Consider the following 24,233-nt stretch of genomic DNA (forward strand, 5'->3'; position numbering starts at 1 on the left):
ATACTTTGGGAAATCACTAATAGTCAACCCTACAATATGTTTCATCCCTTCATATCGCTGTATTTGAGCAGAAATATTGAAGTATTTGATTTTATCGCCCTACTCATATAAATGCTTATATGAGTACGTATTCTCTAAAATGGTTATTCCCTTGGCAGAATAAAGCTGTGGCTCAGTTTGAACAGGCCTCTGATGTGTTGATAATCAGTACATCAGCTCTGATTTTGTAGAAGCTGATACAGTTGCTACATTCAGCTGCTTTCCTTTTGGACAACATTTGTATTCTCACAAAATATTTCTGAAATGAGTCCAGCAGTCACTTGGATCCAGGAATCCTCTCATATTCCAAGCAGCACACACTGACCTATTAGGTAATCCCCGGGATTTGAGGGAAGTGGGCAGTTAGTTTGAGTTTGCCTCGCAGAGTAACAGCTCTGTAAATGATGATGAGTTGGCTCCTTATCCTCCTCTATCCTGTTCATTGTACAGCTTTCTGTGGTCTAATACTACACTAAGCCTGGTTGTGGGGTAGAACAGCTAGCAGCCAGTAACCTTGCTGTCTGGGGGATGGCTTTCAATATATCTTTCAAGATTCTTTAGCCCCTCCCCCAATAGTTTTCATGTGGCTGTGGAACTGTGAAACCTGGGTGTGCACAGTTGGTAGTAATGCGATTACAAACCATAAAACAATGCCCGAGGTTTTATGTCCTTTAATATGTGTGTTTTCTTATGCCATACTTGCCATTCTCCCACCCAGAGGAAAGTCTGTTTACACGGCCCTTTAGTGCAAATGGTAACAGCCATCGTGGGGATGGGGGTATTTCTCACTGCGGACTCCTCTGGCCACGGATAATGATAGTTTGCCTGCGGGCTGTAATTGCATCTTTTCCACGTTAAAGGTTTCTCCTTTGTTCCGAGTTGTCTCACATTGAGTTTGAGTCTATTTTCTCTTACCAGGAACAGTATGTATGCTAAAAATTCCGAGACAGGAACTAGCAGCGTCAGATTTAGCATTTAGTTTTTCTCAACTTAATGAGATCACTCAAAAGGTTCATTGAATTCATTAACACCTCCTATTAAGCTGTGTTAATATTGTCTTTAGAGGATTACTAAGGCAGAGTTCAACAATAAATAAATACAAGAAAACGACTGATGAGCAGAATCCTGATAACCTGTATTTGCATGTGTAAAGTTATTTGTTTGGGTGTGTTTAAGAAGTCATTAGGGGCACTGATTGAATCGCTGCTAAAATAGTGAACCTCTAAATCAAAAGTCAGATGTAACATTAGCATTTGCATAGTTTAACAAAGTGATGAGCTATAATTAGCATGGAAAGGTTTTTTTTTTATTAAACACTCTTAAAAAACCACTAAAATAGCATCTGTAGCAATGACAAAATAGCCTCTGTTTAGGCAGTAATTGAGTTATTAAAATATTTTACCTTCAGTTTGGTCCCCTGTGGTCATATTTAAATGGCTTAGCTACTAAGTCAAGGATACAGGGCTATTGTTCCTCCTGCTAAGCCTCTTTTTTTTTTTTTTACATAATTGTTAATTAAGAGGTTAACATTTCAATGAGATTCATAATAAATGTCATTGTTTAATTTCTTTAAGCTTTCGTCATGTCGTACTGTCATTTGAGTCCATGAGACGTGGGTAATGTCCCAGTTTGTATCGCAGCCTGTCAGGGAGGTCTTTCAGCTGCCACACAAAAGCGCCGGCCAGGCTTTAATGTGTCTCTGTCTCTCAATGTTTCCCTTCCATGAATGTTTTTATTCTAGCACTTAGCTAGAATAAAAACAGTATATTTTCATCCCGGGCCTTTAATCATGCCTTGATTAACTCTGTAGAGCTTTGGTCCCTGCCTGTATCCCATAGTAATGTGACAAAGCTATGGACACAACATTTACAGCAAAGATAATATATTAAGTACTATAGTTTAATCAAAATGCTAGTGCTGATTTTTCAATTGTATTGATAAAGAGGTTCCAGCTGTGTATTTTTTTTCCTATTTCCGCCCTTTGTGTCAGAAAGAGGTGAATTTACTAAAAAGAAACGAGGCAAGGAAAAGAATAAGTCTGCTAAGGTCGCCACAATCCATGTCTTCTCTTTATAATGGACTTATTAGATTTGTATTGTCAAAAAGGATTGCCCCTTATGAGGTGCAGGAATTTCTTTTCAGCTGCCATCAGACAAGGTAGTGGAGCGTGGCCGCCTTGCCTTGACAATAACTCTTGGATTTGTCTTTTCTTCACCCTTGTTGCCTCGTCCCATCACCGCCTTGTCTTCCCTTTACATCCCACTTCCACCCCCCACCCCCTTCCTTCCTTCTGTCTGTCTTTCCCCTCTCTCTGTTTTCTCTTTTTCTGTGTCCCTGTCTCCCACAGAGATTTGTGCAGCGGACTGTGGTGGCCATGGCATTTGTGTGTCGGGCACCTGCCGCTGTGACGATGGCTGGATGGGCACTGGGTGTGACCAGAGGGCGTGTCACCCTCGCTGCAACGAACATGGCACTTGCAGGGACGGCAAATGTGAATGCAGTCCGGGATGGAACGGAGAGCACTGCACTATTGGTAGGATGGGAAGAGGTTTTGGTGTGTGTGTGTGTGTGTGTGTGTGTGTGTGTGTGTGTGTGTGTGTGTGTGTGTGTGTGTGTGTGTGTGTGTGTGTGTGTGTGTGTGTGTGTGTGTGTGTGTGTGTGTGTGTGTGTGTGTGTGTGTGTGTGTGTGTGTGTGTGTGTGTGTGTGTGTGTGTGTGTGTGTGTGTGTGTGGGGGGGCAACAAAGGCGTAGGCCGTCTGTTTGTCTGTGTGTGTATGGAGCGCTGGGTGTGAGGGGAAAGGGTCCAGTTGGAGAAGAGGGGGAAAAGCATGCTTAATTGAATTTGTGCAACTCAGTAAAGCATGAACAGGTTTACTCAAGGATCTGAGCATTGCCTTCATGCATTTTAATGTGGGAATGTGCTAAGGTGTCCTTTTATTTGACTCATCATTTTCCTCATCTTTTTCTTTTCTCCCTTTTTATTTACTATTTATTTCAAACGCGGGTGTGGGTCATTGTGAGTGGGTCACTTTTAGCACTATGTTTATCATGCTAACAATGGCTCTTCTGTAAACGCTTGCAGGAGTTAAGTTTAAAAGGCCTTGACAGAATGTCAAAAGCTTTCTTGCTAACCTCGGCTTATTTAAATCTAAAAAGAAAGTTTTGACAGAATTCTCATTGTGTTGCTAGAGAGGAAATTCATTAAGTGTTCTGTGTTTTGTAGTGGGTTTTATAATCCTTTAGCAAAGTATGCCAGCAGTGGTTCAGAGGTTGATAATGTTGGCTCTTTGTAGTCTTGTTAGAATCCTTGTCAGACAGAAAAGTTAAGAGGTAAAAGGAGCCAAGTGAACTTTGTAAAGTGTACTCTACACTTTATATCTTAAAAAAGTACAATATGTTTTCTATTTCGTAGTTTTCTGAATAGGTTACTCATTGAGAGCTTTGCTATATTTAAGGAAACAGTGGCTGCAGTAATAGGTCAATATTCAACAAACACATAGCCAAGCTGTTTGTCTGTCTGTGACCTCTCTGCTGTTTATAACTTACTGACCAAGGATTGGAGAGATTTTTGAGTTCTGGTGACAGATAGTCTTATATTTTAATGAGTGTTAGAGTGTTTTAATGCACAGAGCTTCATAGCATTTGATGCCAGGACTGTCAAACCTCCTCTCAACGTAAGAGGGGACATGCTAAGTGATGCATGCTTTGCAAGATTGCAACTCTACCATTATTTCCCGTATTTCATCAACTCTTTTCTCTTCTACTGTATTAGTTTTCCTCTCCTTCTTTGTCTTTGTTTTTAGTGCAAAGTAACTAAATGCATTTATTTAAGTGCTGTGCCTAATAAAAATAAGATGTTGGTACTTTACTTGAGTAATTCCAATGCATTTCTTTCTTTATACTTCTGAATCACTATACATTACATCAGTCGGACATTTTTAAAACTGTATTTTGAATGCTGTAGTTACTGGTTTAACATTCAAAATATGTATCAATCATATCAAATGTGATGCATTCATCTAAATTGAACAACCCAGCCACTTCTTTAGTGACACCTGCCACCTAACGTTGTAGCTCACTCATTGTTATTCTATGATAAGTCATTCCAACTTTAAAGAAAAACTATGGCCATTCTTCCCCTCTGCCACCGCATTTCAGTGAACAGAAATGTACAACTCCTACGCACATAAGTCACTATGGAGATGGGATAAACTAAAAATACTACTCATATAGATGAAAGCTTTATTCCATATTCAAATAGATAAAGATAATTTGCCCTCACAGTATTCTCATGCATATCGTGGGGCAAAGCTGCTTGAGTTCAGAGCCTTGACTCAGTCTTGTGAATGTTTTATATGCTGGCCTTACATTATTGATGGGCCTTTTATAAGTGCCATATTGAGATCCCCACTCCCTCGACAAGAATATTCCTCAGTGTCATCCATTAAGAAGCCAAAGATCTCAATTTAAATCAATTTTCATTATCGAGAGCTCCGTGTTGGCCCCGAGCCCCATGCTGTGGAGTGCAGGAGGCTCAATTTGGCCCCCGCCATTTGCCGAAGCCTCTGGTGACCTCATCGCCCGTAGAGGTGTTTCAACATTAAAAGAGATTTTTGTTGAACATCCTGACCTCCTGTACAATGCTGCTTGAGAGATTTAAGGAGGGTAATATGTGCATCAATCACGTTGCTTTTGAAATACTCCCATAAGATATGTCGCCGATCCAGGCAGTTGATAAATTGCGACAGATTAAAATGTTCTGTCTGGACATAATACTTTTTTTACCCTTTCTCTTTATGTGTCTCTCACTCTCTTTCTCAGTGTTCCACCATCCCCCCTTTCCTTCCATCTCACCCCTCTCCCTCTGTGTTGGATCGTATTTGTTGTGTTGCTTGTAATGCATGATCTTTGCTTCATGGCTGCACTTTTTTTTAAATTTCCCTTTTATAATGTAAACTAACACCTTGCCTTGCTGTCTTGTCATGGAAGTGGCACTGTTCAAACCTCCCTTATATGTCCTGTCTTTTATCTCCCAAGCTCACTATCTGGATAAGGTAGTGAAAGGTATGGCATTCCTCCTTCCTTCTATTTTTGCCCTCCTTCCATTGTAACTCCAGCCAGCATTAACAAATCATGCACACACACCATGCTCTTCCCCTACATTGACATATGCAAACATTATGCACCTCTTTTTGCCTCAAACAGCTCATTTGAAAGATCCCCACCTCCCATCAACTTTGTTTTGCCATATTGTCACACAGTAATCTCCACTTAGCACTTTCGCACCTGGTGAGTCAAGTAGTGTACCTCTCTATACGTGTTGAATATTTGGTCTGTGTGCGGCCTTGCTTTCTCAATAGGGGGGTGTTGGGAAAGGGGGTTTCATAACCTGTGCTATGCATTATGGATGAGTTTGCAGCTGTGAGCAGGGCCTGATAGGTGCTGAGGCCGCATCCTCTCTAATTAAAAGAGTTCATGGTCTGGTTGGTGCAGGGCAAGCAGGGGGTGGAGGCTCTGCTGCAACCCTGCCTCTCTGCCTTCAGCACCCTCCCTCACTCTCACTGTGTCCTTGGTAATGGACCACCTGGCACGGGAGCGTCTGCCAGAGGAGAACACTTGCAGCCTCACGTTTGGAGCTGTTGCAGGCTCGCTCGGGCAGGGTCTCAGCAGGGGCTCCTCTCTGAAAAGGCCTGCCAATTAAGTTGAACCGGTGCCAACAGAGAGCGGATCTTTATTTATCCTTGGAATAAACATTCGGAGCTTACTAATCATCTGTCTCCACTGGTCTAACCAGAGTTCTTTTGGTCCATGTCCTTCCATAAAATGAAGGCTAATGTCCAAACGTGTCCAGGAGGCAGGACACTTTATAATGGTGTTAGTCTTCAACTGTGAGCCCCTTTCCTCTGGGAAACAAGAGAACAAAAATGAAATAGTTATTTATTTTTCATAGTTTTGAATACTCTACAATTGAATACCCATTATTCAATAGTGCAGCACTGTTGTTGCTCCTCCTATTATGTTTACTTTTTATATAAAAAACCTTCAGACTGTAATTAAATCCCATCTTTCTGCTCTTTATCATATTAAAATATGCATTATACTCATCAATAAAAGGAAACACTTGAGTTCGCACAATTGCCTTCTGCAAATGTTTCCTTTTTTGGACAAGGCCCGTCTTTATCATCTTTATTATTTAGCTTACGTAAGTAAATTATGATGGAGTGGCTTTTCCATATTAGACAAACACGAAACTGAAAAGTTGGGGATATTTGTCAATATCTTTGTTCCAACATATTGAAATGTAGTTGTAGTTTGAATCCCCCATTTGTAATTCATAAATGTGTAATATCATGTATAAAAGTGGATGCATCTATGGCTGTATTTTGACTCATGCCATTATACTGTGCTCTAGCTGTATTGCGACAGCCAAAATATGACTGATGCAATCCTCAGCTTACCATGTGATCTACAACACCAATCTGTTCTTAGCACTTCTTCCTTTTAGCCTACTTAATACAAAGTACTTAAAGAATATTCACACATCTGTTTCATTCTCTTCACTCTTTCTCTCTTGATCTGATGTTTCTCACTTGTATACATGTCCTATTCACCGCTGCCGTCTCCCTCCCTCTTCTCGCTCTCTCATTCTCACACTCCTGTTCTCCCTGTGTGATGTAAGAGCTCTGAGACAGCTGCCCCAGTCTCTTTAGTTGATAAAATGGGTCAGCTTAGCATTCTCTCTATCAAGGCACAAGTACGCAAACGGTGACAGACTAGTGCATTTGATATCTGGAGATGTTACCCTTCTGCCTCTGCTTCAGCAAGGGGATATGAATCACAAGGTAGCAGATAAATGCCAAACAGCCCTAGCAAAATGGGGCAGATAATCCTGTGTTCTATGCCCTTGTGAAGACCTATCCGGAGAGAACCAGAGGAATGTTTCACCCGTTGGTCTGCACCAGCCCACTTTCAACTCCCCTGGGGTCACATGCCCACATACTCACCTGCATAATAGTGTTGTCCTCCCACTGTTTTATTTTCTACTTCCCTTAATGACAGGACACACACACTCCCTGAAGGATAATGTTATTGATTACCAAAAAGAGCCTGGAGACAACTCATGAAAAAAAAGAGAGCAAATGATGACACAGAGCTTTATTCAATGCTGTTTGTTACACCTCAATCGTCTTTTGCAGGCATTAACAGCAATGCTTTCATCATAATGGCGGCCACATTTGAAAATCACATACAGACAGATCTTATTAGGACTGCCAGTGTATGCTCTCATTATCCAGAGGTAGTAGCAAAGATACAGGAGGCCAATCTACTGTAGTAATGAGTGAATATTGATTTAGAAAGATCCCTCTTTATCTGATTTTACTGCACAGGGATATTACAAGCTTCACAAAAGGTGTATTGAATTAATCAACTTCAGCCGAGAGTGATTATAACCAAACCCATTTAAAATCCTAACATGATTTGTCAGAGAAATACAAGCCACAATCAAGCCCACATTGTTGTCATTGTGTTCTGGTTGGGGCCTGTTTACAAACACTATACCGTATTATCTGTTACCCACTAAGCCTGCTTTATTAAGTATTCCGTGCCGACCTCTGTCTTTGTCCTTTTTTGCTTCACAGAGGGCTGCCCTGGTTTGTGCAATGGAAATGGTAGGTGCACTCTGGGTAACAATGGCTGGTTCTGTGTGTGCCAGCTGGGTTGGAGGGGCACTGGCTGTGACACCTCTATGGAAACTGCCTGCAGTGATGTCAAGGACAACGATGGAGGTAAAATCACAAACAACACACACAGCAATGCCTTCTGACACTGGCCAATAATCAACAGGGACTCTCAGCCGGACATGATTTGACTAAAGAATACACTTTTGAGAATACACCGTGCCTGCTTTATTCTTTCCAGGCACAGTTGTACATTTATGCAGGTGTGGTGAGGATGGAGAATGGTGTGCAGTCAATCACCTGGACAACAAGTATTTATTAAAAAGCAGAGTAGTAGCCTGCAGGCCTGAGCATGGGCTGGCCCCAGGAGGAAGTCCCTGCTCTGCCCTCTAACTAGCCCCGAGCAGAGCCAGGCACACACACAAAGCCAGCCAGGGGGCTGCACTACTCCGGGGGCCAAGTGGAACACGTGACTTCCTTTCTTCCAGACCTCATTTTTGGGCTTGAGCTATGTGCTAGCATCCCTTATTCATGTAGGCACTGTTTGTCCGCCCGCCCACCCATCCCCGTGCAGGAACTACAAGCCCTTCACTGGCAAAGCAGGGGTGCTGCTGGGGATTTGACTGACTCCTGACAGCAGGGTTTATTTTTATCACCCATCTGGCCAGATAGGTCCCTGAAAGCAAAGGGTAGCGAGTCCAATGACCCACTTTAGTAAAGTGCATTGCGCAGCAGCTCTTTCTGTCTCTTGTAATTTCATCTAAATTAAAGACAAGAGAACCTCAAGCAATTCTAGAGGTGTTCAAGTATTCTCCAGGATGAGATGTTCATAATGTGGCTTTACTCGTGTAATAAAAGAGCAGTCAAAATGAATAATGCCCCAGTGGCTCCAACATATACAGTACGCTTAGTTTCTTTTGCCAGGTGTGTGTCCAAGCTGTTGTATAATTACAGAGTGTGTGTGGGACTTGTTTGACCTTGTCAGATGGCCTAGTGGACTGCATGGATCCAGACTGCTGTCTGCAGGCAACCTGTCACACCACCTCTCTGTGCGTTGGCTCACCGGACCCCCTGGACATCATCCAGGAGACACAGATGTCCTCTACACAGAGCAACCTGCAGACTTTCTATGACCGGGTGCACTTCCTGGTGGGCAGAGACAGCACCCACATCATCCCTGGTGCCAACCCCTTCGACGGCAAGTGAGTGACTCGTGCTTTTCTGTCCCCAGACATCACGCAGTGCTACATCCTGTTGGACAAATCTGTTTTTCTCATGCGAGTCATTATTTTCCGTTTTGTTCTGTTTTTGTCATGCTTCAGTTTGAAACTTAATTTGGTTTCTCGGAGTGTTTGACTGTGATTGTATACACTAATTTTAATTATATTAAACAGTGATTCTGTCTGAATTTGTATTATAGCTAACGTTTGTTTTAAGCAATGACATTTCAGCTGCAAGCAAATATCAATCAGTGGCTTTTATTATGAATGTAGGCCAATGCAATTAAGATGCTAAGGTTATCTCACTGCAAATGGCAAAAAACGTTTGGCTTTTTTAAAAACCCAAACCAATATGTCTGTGCTATTGGCAGTTGAGGCTGAAATAGGCAGGGACCGGTGGTAGGATGATGGACAGATGGTGATAGACAAACATAGAATATGGCAAAAGGCAGATAGTATTCCTTTCCACGAAAGGCATCTCATATTCATGTATTGTGATTACTTTTATTGTAATCCAACTGAGGCCCTCTCCCAGAGGCAGAGCCCACGACACCCCAGCCATGGAATCTGAGGCGCTTTCATATCAGGCAGGATGGCTGTCAGGGTCCCATAAGACTCCCCTGCCTCTCTTTTCCTTTGTCTCCTTCTCTTTTCATCTTTAATCGCTTGTGATTCTGTGTCACCTTATTTGCATTCCACTTGCTTATGGATCGCTCTCATCTCGGCTTATTATACTCCTGTGAAACAAACAGACAACAGTCAGAACAAAAATAAATTGAGAAAAGAAGTTTCAAATTTGTTGTCTCTGGTAGAAAAATGTTATAAACTGGTGTCAAAAACAGTGGACATATCAAACAAATTCAACAGCGTACAGATGTGACTTTAAAGTGTTTTAAATGAGGTGGTCTTTTTTCAAATTGATGGCACAGGGTTATTGTTTCAGACATTCCTATTTTTAGTCCAGCAGAGCTGTTGCTTTGTTCTTGAAGGGAAAATAGATCTCTTAAATGTCCCTGCTAAGCAAGATCATTTCCATTAGTACATTTGCTAAACAGTGTATCTTTGTATTGGATGCTTTTTAAAATGTGGGAATAATGTGCTGTTTGCTACCCCCATGGTGCCCGTCTTACCTCACTGTTTGCAGTAAAACATGTTTTTATCTCTGCAATTACATATTCAGCATGTGGCTCCTTCATTTCTCAGTCATCAGACCGAAATCACTCCATTCGTAGTGAGATTAAAAAAAAGGGATGACTTCAACTGTCATCAAACTCTGCCTGATCCTGAACTATTTGCCGTCGTGTCAGCCCACACTGTAGAAAAAGCACTTGTAACACACTTTGTGACATTTTGCCTCATTGACATTTTTCTGGCTCTCGAGAACCACTCAACATTTTGCAGTTCTTCACTGGACAGAGGACGAGGCGCAGAGGGTTGAGTAATACTCCTGTCTCTCTCACAAGAAGATGCAGCCATAAATAAGTAAAGTCAAGAATCCAGAGATGAGCTGCAAGATTGGGGGCCTTGGCTCACCTAAAAATATCAGTGATAATCTATTATTCATGCTGGGTATTCATTCCCCACCCACTGACAGATATGAGCGATTATGACAGGGTGCTCTAGGCTTCAGATGAGCCTTACAGGCACGCTTTCAGCATCTTCCTGATATGCCTGCCCTGGTCACCTGATCATCTTTTTATTGATCCATTAACCGCTTCCTCATGCTAGTAGACATGTTGGAGTGCTATTTCTGATGTTTCCCACCACAGAAAAGCTGCAAAGGTGCCACTGAATAAAGCATCTGCCACTGCATAAAACGTCTCGACTCTCCACCGTGACACATAATACAAGAGACTGCCGAGACCCAGCAGCGGATGCTGGCTTGAATAATAAACAGGGACTTTGTCTGTGGAACAATTTGGCCTAAGATTTATAGCTGGCTTATAACTGCAAGGCAGAGCTGTTCGCTTCATTTACAGGCTTGCTCTTTTATTATTATTTTATTTATAACTATTTTATTAACATTAGGCCATTAGTGTCAGACATTCTCTCGTTTGTTTGCTTCTCGGTGTACGCTAGGCCTTTTAGCAGCATTACAATTTGCAGAGCTAAAAATTGACAATGACGTCTCCTAACTTTGACTTTACTCCTTGTGTGCTTGCTAACAACTAGGTAGGGAAAGAGAGTGCTGCAGGGACATTTGCGTCAGGGCTTACCCTACAATCAGGTACTCTGCGTAGATAATGATGTTTGTGTTGCTTTTGCTGGGATGGTACTATATATTAGCTTCACTCATTTAAAGTTCTCTCTACTTAAGCCTGGTATGCATTTTTTATTCTGTCTGAAAGCGTTCTGGGCAGTGTAGCTCTTTTACAACTACACGCTAAAGTATACTGCTCTATGTCTTTGACGCTTATCTGTGAAATTATTTTAGTACCAAAGGTTGTTCTATTTCATTAAAAGTCATTTATTTTCTATGTTTTTGGTTATTGTGAAATTGATTGTAGAGTCAGTTCAGAACAGCTTGTTTAAATGATGCAGATTCATCATGTCGAAAGTAAGTGAAGTGATGAGGGGTATCAGCATCATGCATTAACATGACATCAATGATCAAATCCGAGGACTTGACTCGAATAAGACTTGTTATCCATAATACTCCCTCTTTAAAAAACATAAACTATAGAAGATTTCCTGCTGAGTTAATTTTTCACAGCTTGTCCTCACTTTGCCCTCTGTGGATGGTGTATGATAGACTGGAGGTTGGAGATACTGTGAAGTCCCTTTTGACTTTGTGAATCCTCTCGGACTAGTGAAATCTCATACGGAGGGGAAGTTTCTGCAGCGTGCGCTTCACGCTTCCTTTGCTGCTCTTTCTCTCTGTTCTATTTGATGTCAATATTTAAATCATTTGTCTTGACAGCGAGGAATCATCTCCCCATGTGGTTCACAGAAGCAGGAAGGAGATAGTTCCACTTACCCAGCTCCATCTGAAGAAAATGTGGATGATTGCCTCTTCAAACAAGACTCTAAAATAAACTGTCGGCTTGAATGATTAATCGTAGACAGCAAGGCCAGTGCTGGGTTAACTCTAGTAGTAACTCTTTCTCCTTTTTTTAAAAATGTATTTTTGGGCCAGAGGGCCTTTATTACAGATATTAGAGTTAAAAGGGGGAGACAGAGGGGAGGACATTGCCTGAAATGTAAGGCCAGCTCGGGATTCAAACCTGCTTACTGGGCGACTGTAGTAGTAATTCTAAGATAGCAATGCATCCAGATAGATGTTTGGGTGTAAGTCCAAAGATTTAGAGCTGTATCTCCTTGCTTGTTTACAGTGCAGTGGTGGACAGCCAAGGTCTTCTGAAGGGGATCTGGCCTTATTAACATAAAAGTGGGTTTCTGGGGACTATGATAGTGTGGGGTGAATGATCTTGCCTCTGGTAAGGACATGTTGAGGGCAGCTACTAACACGCGAGTGTTAATTGTTTCCAGTATGTGGCAGTGTTTAAGACCCAAATGTATTAAAAATAGCTATAGTCTAATGACAAAGTGGCAGTAAGGCATTTGTTAGGGGACCGATTTTTTGCAAACGACCACAGAATCGGTGGCTGACCATGAGTTGGGCCTTTGCTAATGACATGAGCAGTATTCTACGAGGGGGGCGTGATACAGCAAGGTCTCCACTCAGCAGTTCGGTAAGATTAGGAGGTGAATTTGGAAGACTTCCCACTATTGATTGGTGGGGACTGATGATCAGATCTAATTTATTCAGCTTCTGGAGACCTGGTGTCAGTCTGGAAATCTGTCAAGGTCTTGATAACCAGCCAAGCGAGTCTTGCAATCTGCAGTCCTATTATTTCCCTCTCTTGCATTCTGTAATGGAAAAGATAAATCCTCTTTTTTTTAATTAGTGGAAAAGCAAAGTAAAGCTTACTTATCTCATTATCCTTCTATTCTGGATATAAAAACCCTTGGAGACTTCCTAGGAGGTGGAAGTGTGGTCTGTTTCTGTTATGGCTGTTTGTTTTATTGTATACCGTATTTACCTTAGATAACGTCCATATTTAATGGATGTCCGTTTTTCTAAAGTATCTCACCATTGTAACTGTGTTGCACTTTCTCCCATGCAGCCATGCTTGTGTCATTCGTGGACAAGTGGTGACATCAGACGGAACACCGCTGGTTGGCGTCAACATCAGTTTCATCAACAACCCATCCTATGGCTACACAATCACGAGACAGGATGGAAGGTAAGAGCCTGCTTCCTTATACTGACCACACACACACACACACACACACAATTACACATACACACCGAAGCAATGGAACTGCAACGAAGCACTAAATAAGATGATATTCATAATATTGTCATATATACTGTTGTTTGACTGTGCTGAGTTCTAACGATGGGAGGGAAGAACACAGTTGCCACGGCAAACTGCCGCCATTGATCTGCTTTGTGCTTTCATTTGGTCCAATTTTGGAGTTCTCGGCTCAATTCCCAGAGAAATCAAACAAAGCCCTTCTGGTACACTCATAAGTTATGCTTCAGTAGCAGCAGGGAGGGGAAAAAATAAAATATGCCAATTCAAATCAGCTCAGTGGGCCTATGAAAGAAAGTGCCGATGGACATGATGTATTTGACAATAGAAGCTTTAGAGAATTATGTGAGGCATTAAAGTTTAAGCCATAGACCTGCAATTAATTGCCTTGCATCTATTTTTGTAGCTTAATATTATATTTTTGTAGCTTAATATTATATTTTTGCTATAGATGGTATAGTGGAAAATCCTAACCTTATTAAGTTGTGTGGTGGTTTAAAATCTATGTAAACTAAACAAACACATGCATGTTTAGCGACATTTCCACTCGTGTGGCTGCACAATCCCACATATGTTCTGTAAGAAACAGGAAACCGTGTATCTAAACTCAGTGTAGAACCACCAGAAACCCTCAATTGAAAGTGTTAAAATATTCAAATGAAAGAAGTGGAGAAAAAGTGTAAGTTCTCTGGCTTTCTTTGAGCCATTCTTTGCCAGCTGCTTTGGCACCAGTAGAGTTTCTCAAAAAAAATCCAAACAAAAACCACAGACTGGTTTAGATGCTCTTGTTGGAGTGAAAGAGAGAACACTGCGTAACATTGTCTCCATGAATTATTTTCTGTTCTGAATAATGTTTTTGGATCACAGTCACAACCTCAAATCTCTCTCTCTCTCTCTCTCTCTCTCTCTCTCTCTCTCTCTCTCTCTCTCTCTCTCTCTCTCTCTCTCTCTCTCTCTCTCTCTCTCTCTCTCTCTCGCTCTCTCTCTCTCTCTTGCAGTCATTTTAGTGAGGCCCTGTGGCAAACCCTGCCCCCCTATCACAGCATGCCTTGGTGTATGCTCTCCAAGCCCCACTTCCTCTCGACACTTTTATCAGTCACTGACACTCTAAAGGCCCACATCTTTGCCGCCTGTTTGATTTTAATCATTCTTGCCTCCCCTCATTTCATTCCATCTTCTTGTCAGTCTCCTCTTTTTTTACATCTCCACCTCATCGTCTTCACCTTGCTCACTTATTTCATCTGCTCTCCATCCCTTCACGCTATCCCTCCTCCAATCTCCCACTGCCCTCAAGCCTTTCTTTCCGGATACTACTCTTTTACTTTTCCCTATATTTTCCTTGAAACCAGTTCTCATGTCCTTTCCACTGCACTGGCTTTGCTTCATCTCTATCGTTTTTTGCTCCTTCATGAATGTCCCCGTTTTTCTTTTGCATCACTCCGTTTCTTCCCTTTGCAAAAGCTCTATACTGTTTTTATCCCTTCCAGCATATGTGTAAACACTACTCCATCTCCCAGGTTCGCCTGTAAACATGCCCAGTCTCCTGCAACTCCCCTGCAATCACTGTAAACCGGCTCAGTGCAGCGTGAAATCAGAAATGCACCTGTTCAGCCACTTAGAAATGGGAAAGCTGTCTCAACTCATTTTTATGATGTGTTCTTTATTGTCCAAAGGGCTTAGCTTTTAAATTACCTTTTCCACTATCTGGAAAAGTTTCTTGCCTAAACAAAAGAGGTTGAGCATCTTTTCTTTACAGCTGCGTAGCCATTTTCTGACTGGCCGATCATTGAGACACACGTGTCACCTTTTAAGCTTTTTTTCCAATAATGAGAAGAATGCTGATGTGGATTCCAGCTTATTAAAAGATGTTGTGCTTGAAAGAACCTCTATAGAAGACATGATATAAATGGAAAAATCAGTATACACTTGGCCTCTTTGCAGTTTGTACAAAAATATCCCATAAGGATTCTTGGATGTCCACATCTCGCATGTACCTATAATTTATATTATTTATCTTTTTATGTTTTTTGTCCTTTATTTTTTTATGTCAACAATGGACACCCCTCATAAGTGCTCAAGAAAATATTGTAGTGGAGGCTACACTAGAGTTTAAGTGCCTCTTCAGCTATCACTTAAGCATTTATACTGTCTTTATTCATTTTTACTAAACTTATGTGTCCTTGGTTCATGTTAACATCAAGTAAACGGTGTCTGGATCAGTTTAATTGTACACTGGCTGAGAAATGATCAGCTATCATTTGTATCAGCCTTGCCAAGTTCATTGGCAGGGTTAACTCTTTGAGCCTGATGCAGTCCCTTAGGGCACAAGCAAGCAAGGTTGTTGTAGGTAGCTTTATATACGTTTTGTCACATGGCTTAAGGCTGTTGTCATGATTGATAACAGTCAGTGAATCCCTTCATCGATTGGCCGCGATGCCCATGGCTATCTGTACAGAAGTGTTATGAGCGTGCGTAGCCTTATCCTGCCAGGTGTCATGCAGACTGACCGGCTGCAGGTGTATGGCGCCTGATGGATCATGGCTACACAAGCGAACAACTGTCACGACCCTTATCAGCTCTGCAGTCCGCACACTAGTGGACACCCTCACACCCGGACAAGGGCAAAACAAGGGGGGAAAAAGCCAATCAGATGCTTTAAGGAAGGTTAGACTAAGAAGATTATTTAAACGACCACACATCAGAGGATGTTGCATTATTTAGAGGCCACTATTTGATCATTTTCCTTGTCATTTGGTAAAAATACTTCCTGTGTGCGATGCGGCCCTCTCCCAGGGGCCTGTAGGTGACCAGGTGCTAATCGGCTCTTAGAAAGACATGAACTGCAGAAACTCAGCCCAGGTGTAGGCATGCTGTTATATCCAGGCAGCAGTTACAGATGATGAAATCGCCAGGGCAGGCTGTTCACTGAGACTCTCTCAAGTCCGACCAGAGGCAAAGGCCCTTAAATTCAGTTCGTAGATGGGATTGCATTGCAGGGCTTTTAGACTGATGTTAGAGTGGACAGCCTTCATCTAAGGGATCGATAGAGAAGTGGTGGCTGCCTCCCTCCTGCAGCACAAATCTCTTTCTCTCACATACATAAATGTGAGCACAGGCGCAGCGCATTACACACGCATGGGGTGGAAACAGCCATGTCTGGATTTATAGCAGGCATCTACTATTTTCCATTCATCAAAGAAAATCTACAGATTATGAAATGTATTTAGAAATGCGGATCTAATATTGTAATTAATCCCATTGTTTTTTTAGCCTTTGTCTGCCTAAACTATGCTGTATAATGGAATAAAAATCCTTTCAAAGCATTAATTTAATAAAACATGCAATGTGTTAAGGTTTGATCGGTTATAACTACCGTTAATTAGAAAACAGTCATTATATTCAATAATAGTAATGTTGTTGCATGGCTTAATCCTCAACACACAGCAGATTACACGCATTGCTAATGGGAATTCTCACTGTTATTTATTTGAAAAATATATAATCCATCTTCTCTGTATGTGAGTCAACATTTATCCTCTCTGACACTGTGCACTTCTGTGTTCCAGTTTTGACTTGGTGACCAACGGGGGCATAGCCATAGCCCTGCACTTTGAGCGCGCTCCATTCATCACCCAGGAGCACACTCTCTGGTTGCCATGGGGACGCTTCTTTGTCATGGATACCATTGTCATGCGGCATGAGGAAAATGATATCCCTAGCTGTGACCTGAGTAGCTTCACCAGGCCGAGCCCTGTGGTGTCCCCGGCGCCGCTCACCGCGTTCGCCGGCTCCTGCGCTGAGAGGCGGACCGTCGTACCCGAAATCCAGGTGACTACACCCCCACACCCCACCTTCTTCACTGCACTGCAGGATGTGATCTACATGGCTCTGTCCTCCAAATGATTCATGACACACATCTGGAGGAGCCCCCTGAAGACAGTTCATCAAGTACAAGTGTAATAGTAGCTCTGGCTCATGGCAGCGCTGTGATTTTATCTCTCCGGTATAATTGGTCTGTGGAACTTGGGCAATTTACAATGTGCATTGTACTGTCTCAGTGCAGAGTGAGTATGATTATCTGAGTCACAGAAAACAGCCCGGACATTTTTAACTTCTCCTGGGTTATAGTCTACTAGACTAGGCAGACGAGTACCAGTGGAAAGGAGTTGCATTTGTCTTTTATAGCTTTATATATTTTTATACGTGGCTATGTGTTGAACTTCTGTGTGCAGGTGAAAGTATGGCTACTGTACCTCTAGCAGGCATCTCTGTGCCCTTCTAATTACTTTGTCTCCAACTTTATTTCATATGATTTATGGCATATCATTGAATTTACTAGGCAGTCCTTTCTATTTATAGAAGCCCTGTATTTGCTATCCCTGGAGCTGTAGGAACATCATAAAGGGGCATCACCCAATTTAAGCCTGTCCTTATGAAAGGGAATTCAAATTAATTAACCAGGTGTGGCCACACTCTGTGAATATTTGAAAAGAAACGTGTCATAAGTGACATGTCCTCTGACCAATGTGGCTTTTGAATAGCTCTTTTAATCTTTTATTTACATTTCATTCTGAAGAGAGAGGCGAAGAGGGGTCACTAAATTACGGTAGAAAAGAGTTGTTCAATCAAACCATTGCTTCCATCTCTTGATCCTAAATATGAACCCTGTACAACAGCTGCTGACCTACTGTTGTAGCATCAAGATGTTGTACATCTTACATTAGGAGAACTCCCAAGGCCACCACGTTGTCTCCCAGTAAACTAACTGTATTGCTCTGTATATTATCCGACTGCACAAGCTCAGGGCCCAAGGGCAATCTTGTAATGCCATCGTCATATGGATTGCAGGGAAGGCTATTGTCCTAATGAAGGACTTACTATTAATAATTCAATTATGAAATACTCACTGGAGTACATAATGAAGAAATCCTTCATTGGATTCCTTGTAATGCATGAAAATAATTGTCCTCTAATTGACGCTCTTATCTTCCCATGGGTCCATATATTTGGTGGGAGGCAAGGCAATAAAAAACGATGTGAAAAAAGGTTGTAGTGGCCACTGACCAAAGATTGACAAATTGATAATCTGCGTGGGCAAAAAGGACACAGAGGCCTGTTATTAATCCTGACCCACCAACCCTGAGGAAAATAGATTTCTAAGCTCTTTAGGATATACAATTCCTTTCAGCTAGCTTAAGGATTTATGTTTTCATTCCGTCATTTATAAGCTTTGTTTTTGTTTTTTTTTCATCCTTAGACTCTGCAGGAGGAGGTCCCCATACCAGGGACGGATATTAATCTTGGCTATTTAAGCAGCAGGACTCCAGGTTACAAGTCAATACTGAGAGTGACCCTTACCCACTCCACAATCCCTTTCAACTTGATGAAGGTTCACCTTATGGTGGCTGTGGAAGGCAGGCTCTTCAGAAAGTGGTTTCCTGCAGCCCAAAACCTCTTGTATGACTTTGTGTGGGACAAGGCTGACGTCTACAGCCAGAAGGTCTATGGCTTGTCAGTAGCTTTTGGTAAGGCTTCAAGTTTATGTTAGCCTACATATAATACATTTCTATTTATTTGTATCCAGAACATGTGTGGTTTACTGATGCTAATTTTATCTTTGCTTCCTTCTCTAGTATCTGTGGGTTTTGAGTATGAATCATGTCCAGACCTTATTCTATGGGAGAAGAGGACTGCTGTTCTTCAAGGCTACGAAACTATTGCCTCCAAACTGGGAGGATGGACTATTGACAAGCACCATGCTTTAAATATCCAGAGTGGTGAGTCAACTACTGATCCTTTTCTTTTCAAATGATATTCACAACCACTCGCTCATTAAAACAGATTTTTTTTATTGTACACTGAAATAAATATCTTTATTATACTGTTGAGTTTTAAACTGCAGTGTTAGTTTTAAGAATGTGTCTCATTCCTACTGTACATTAATTCAAGTAAACATCTCAAACACATCATTACATTTTATGTGTTTTATTTAAATGTCATTTAACTAACAGGGATTTTTTTGTTTTTATGTAGTGGTGAAAAGTAATAAATTATATTTTTTTATTTTTTTATTTATGTACTTATTGCTTGTACAATTCTTGAGTATTTCTATTTAAAGTTACTTTATACTTTTACTCCACTTTATTGAAAGGGAAATAATGTAATTTTACTTCACTACAATGATTTTAATCCTGTATTATTTATGAAGTTTAAGTGACTTTTCAGATTAAGATGTTATGAACAATTAAACTAGTTTACGGTATATAAAAGTAAAAGCATACAATACATGACAAACAGTTTGTGAAATCAATCATTTGTGTATTAAAACTTTGTTTGTCTACAACAGTAAAATGCTACTTTCAATGCTACTTGCAACCATAATTGTAAATAACCAATAATGTCATATATATATAAATATAAATGACACATGGAGTAGATTTCTCTGCAGAATTAGTACTTTTAGGACTTTAACTTGTGATGGAGCATTTTGACATAATGTATGGCTACTTTTACATAAGTAAAAGATCTTATTATTATGCAGTATTTTCGTATACAGTATATATGTAAGTCTGAAATGGGCTTTTACATTTGGTACTTTAAGTATAATTTGAGGCTTTTTCTTTTACTTAACTAAGATTTTGAATGCAGGAATTTTACTTCTAATAGAGTACTTTTACAATTTAGTTTTGCTACTTTTACTTAAGTAAGAAGTGTGAGTGCTTTTTCCCCCACTGGTTTAATGAAATGAAATTTCCTTATGACTTGATCATACTGTGCCATTTGTTAGGATGGAAACATTTTGTCTTCTGTTTGCCGCTCCCTATGGTATTTTGCAAACATCATTCTGCATGTACCCAAGACAACAGATAAGTACCACCTTGTGCGTTCAGTGCTTTTAGTGTAACATTGAATTGTTCTGCCTGTCTGTTGCCTTTATGAGGCTTTTTCAATTCAGCAGTGTCATGTCGCATCAGATAGATCTGACTTTTTTATTACAGCTGTCCACTTTTAGGTGAGTAGGGTCAATTTTTTTATTGCCATCAAATTACTGCGGAAAGGCAGGAGTTGGAATGAAGAGAGAGAAAAAACTTAGGTCCTAGCTGTCACTAGCTTGGCTTCACAGTCTGTTTGTGTCTGGAAGGACTCATCAGAGGAGATGAAGCATACTTATAAGAAAAGTGCTCAGGAAGGTGGCACTTTGATCTGTCACACTGAGCCTGCTGAGTTTGAATGTGCTGTCCGGGTGAGGCAGAGAGCTGCCACTTGCCCCCTCACCACCTGCACTGCCAGTTCCTCCGCCCGACTCCCCTTTTTGGCACCTCCATGTCTTGTTCATGCCCAGCATTTTTAGAATCATCCCTAATTAAATTGCTGTCAGTCTGCTACTCCCAGCAGCAGCAGCCCCTAAGATTAAATCAAGTCCCAGGAAGGAGATGCTTGGCTTATCTCTTCTAATAGACCAAATGTTGTGCTGCTCAAAGAACTCAGGTCACCATCAGAAGCATAAAACCACCGCCAACATGCAGATGCTGAATTTCAAATATGATTACATTGATTGGACAGCGGGAACATCTTTACATTAACATATTTGAACATTTTCTAAGAGTAGATTGGCAACACTAATGGAAACATAGTGTGCATGTGTGTGTGTGTGGGTACATGCCTAAACGATTCCACATGAACTGAACTCGTACAGCTCTATATTCATGTGCATAGCTGGTAGAGTTAGAAAGGGAGGCACAATGCCATTTTAATCAGGGCTAGTCAATTTTTTGGTTATTGTGACTGGGTGGTACTTTTCTAGCTCCTAGGTATTCCTCTTGTGCCAAAGGGCTTTTTGTACCCATTTGGCGTGAAATTGTATTTGCACCCGTTAAAACAGACGATAGACTGCTCTTAGTGCAAACACTGGCACACAGAGTAATTTTAATGGCTCCAGTTGTGGCGGAGTTGCACTCACAGACCTCAAAATGTTCATCAATTGTAGTTTTAAACTGCAATCATTGGTCACTAAGAGACACTGACAAGCAGCATAGAAGCATGCAGGTGTTTTATTTCAGCAAAACTCTAAACAATAATGTGTTATTTATGTAATCAAAACGCATATTGTGTGAACATGATTACGTAGCTAAAACATTAAAGTGAATTGAATTTGGTGCAACCTTTATGATCACTAGTACATTTCCTGTCAACAGTTGGTTGATGGTAACATATTTCATATTTTTGTAGTTTACTACTAAATGTACGACTGCTTTTTCTTGTAAGATAGTTTTAAGTATAACACCTGGACAGGATTAAACCCCCCCTTGAAATAATATCTGACATTGGAAACATACAATATAATAGGTGCCGCATAATTCAGCCTCTCAGTTTTTTGTTTTTTTTGTGGACTTCGATGTATTTCATGGCGTACTTAAAAAAAACACTGTTACATGACAAAGCATATTAATAAGTTAATCTAATCTTTGAGCCCCCCTCTGGTTACATGTATTGCAACACCTGTAACTTCTATCACTTCTTTGTCACATCCGTTTTCAATTATCCACAAGTCAGCACCAAACTTCGCTCAACCTAAACAGGTTGCAGGTTTTACCTTTTTCTTTCCTGTGCCCTCATCAGGTATTCTTCACATGGGCAATGGGGAGAACGTCTTCATTTCCCAGCAGCCTCCTGTAATCGGCAGCGTGATGGGGAACGGGCGCAGGCGCAGCATCTCCTGCCCCAGCTGTAATGGCCTCGCTGACGGAAACAAGCTGCTGGCTCCCGTGGCTCTGGCCTGTGGCTCGGATGGAAGCCTGTATGTGGGCGACTTCAACTATGTGAGGAGGATTTTCAACACGGGGAATGTCACCAGCGTCCTGGAGCTCAGGTAACTGAGGAGTAGCCTGCTAACATTCACTGAGGACCATGAGCTCAGATGGGCTTGCACACAGGTCATAAAGCACATAGGCTGATTGAGATAGACAGAAAAGCCCTAAAGGCCCAGGATTGATAGTCCTGCCTGTCTCCTCCACCTGTATCAGCTGGAGGAGCTTGGCCCTTATAGGACTGAAGACGATGTAATGGGTTCCTAACAGAGCACGTTCCAGGAAAAGATGGATGTATTTTTAAATGTCAACAAAGAAGGTTTGACTCAGAATAGATACAGAATATTGTGTTTTGTTATGATTCTCTTATAAGTAATTCCGTCCACTAACAAGTGTTATTTTGTTTTCTTCTTTGTCTCTTCACTAACAACTAACATTTCCTCTCATTTCTCTTCTTCTCTCAATTTCTGCTGCTCTTGGCAAACAGAAATAAAGACTTCAGGCATAGGTAAGCCTCCCAGTATTTGCTTAAATGAATATAGAAAAGGGTACAGTCCACATACTTGATGTCGAAGTGCCCTTTCAAACCAATTTTAGACACACTTTTGAGCAGCGAGAATATCATATCGTAAAATACTGACTGGCTGACTGCATAATTTTCATCTCCATAAAGCTTGGATTTAGTAGTTTATTATTGGTTTATGAGCTTGCTTTATCTCTAGATTCAGTGCCTTGTTCACTAGAGTGTTTTTGCATCTGTAAGTGGGAATTTAAAGCAAATGCAATGGATTTGTTGCTCAGTAAAGGCACCTTCCCTTAGGATAAAAAACAACATTAACATCATTATGTTTACAGGTATTATTTTTGGGTGATTTTTACAATTTTGGCACAAAATGCAACCCTACAGAGGCTCGAAGCAAAAGAAAATATGCTCACGAGTTAGTTTTTCGTCGCACCAGTAACGTTTGCGTGCGCGCAAGAAAGTTATTTCAAGAAACCCAGCCTTTATAAAACACAGGATTTTGTTTTTGTTATCAGAGAGGTTTTAAAGGTCCCCTATTGTGCAAAATGCACTTTTTGCTGTCTTGTATACATAAGTCCCCGGTGTGTAAGGAGACTCACAAAGTGTCAGAAAAATCCCCTCTCAACCCTCTCTCTTTTCCTCCTTACCCACATCTCTAAAAATGGGCTGATCCAGATGTGCTGCTGATATGACGTCATAACAGAAATGTGGGCTGACTTTACATTGAACAGAACCGTAAAATATAAAGATACAACCTAATTTTCTTTAGCATGTGGTGATAAGAGAGACCCTGGCGTGCGGTAGTTAGATACCATGTCATGATTTCAGCTGAGTAACATGCAGTCACACTGAGGATGAAAAGTGATGCTGGTCACTGACCTCTAAGGACACAAAAAAAAAGCCTTTATATGCAATATCTTAATCTCTTTTTTGTTTGCATCTCAAATTTCTTTATGCAGAACAAAAGTATTTGTATGTTCAATAACAAAAAAAACATTCAATACACCCAAAGAAACTAAAGCTCTGTCCCTTCGCTCTCTATACCCAAAACATTTGCATATTAAAAAGATAGATTTATGTAGGAACACACAGCATGTGTCTGTATGAAACTGGTGGCTGCCTGCTGTTCTTGTGTGAGCTAGCGATAGGATTCTGAGGTGGGTGATCTCACTGCAGTGTTCATTGACCCCCTACTAAGGATGTCCCCATCCACTCCAACCATGCTCCCTGCGTTGCCGTGCCAGCATGCAGCAAAATCCAATTATCTTCTACAAACTAGATGTTGTCAGTGAATATAGATGGAGTATGTGGCCGTTGCTCAAGGTCAGGGAATAACGCCTCATAGTTTCAAACACTGTGGGGGACAAACACGGTTCTACATGCGACTGGAAGCTGATAAGGTATCAGCTGATTGCACATGGCAGATAGAATGCAAAGTAGTATCCAGTTATTGAGGCTTGCTACTGACCCACTCTATGACAGCAGTGGTTTCTCTGAGACTCAGTTGTACCTGGAATGTACTTGGGGCCGTCATATCAGTCAGCTCGGTCAGTGTGCTGTTTGTGACATGTGTGCCTGAGGTTTGCTGCAGTGCCCTGTCATCACTGATTCATTGAAGGTCAATTGTCATTTAAAATTACGTATCG

The 24,233-nt window shown here is 41.2% G+C and overlaps 1 protein-coding gene across 1 annotated transcript in view; it reads left to right on the forward strand.

The window, feature by feature from the left end:
• Positions 1-24,233, forward strand: part of tenm4 (teneurin transmembrane protein 4) — a 114,625-nt gene that overhangs the window by 59,610 nt on the left and 30,782 nt on the right. The window contains exons 13-20 of the mRNA XM_063907848.1: positions 2,387-2,572; positions 7,680-7,826; positions 8,704-8,920; positions 13,066-13,185; positions 16,824-17,085; positions 18,515-18,782; positions 18,891-19,034; positions 21,877-22,126. Of these exons, the coding sequence (XP_063763918.1) occupies positions 2,387-2,572; positions 7,680-7,826; positions 8,704-8,920; positions 13,066-13,185; positions 16,824-17,085; positions 18,515-18,782; positions 18,891-19,034; positions 21,877-22,126 (1,594 nt within the window). The remainder of the gene's footprint in view (positions 1-2,386; positions 2,573-7,679; positions 7,827-8,703; positions 8,921-13,065; positions 13,186-16,823; positions 17,086-18,514; positions 18,783-18,890; positions 19,035-21,876; positions 22,127-24,233) is intronic.

The sequence above is a fragment of the Eleginops maclovinus genome, chromosome 18, assembly GCF_036324505.1.
Source record: "Eleginops maclovinus isolate JMC-PN-2008 ecotype Puerto Natales chromosome 18, JC_Emac_rtc_rv5, whole genome shotgun sequence".
NCBI lineage: Eukaryota > Metazoa > Chordata > Actinopteri > Perciformes > Eleginopidae > Eleginops > Eleginops maclovinus.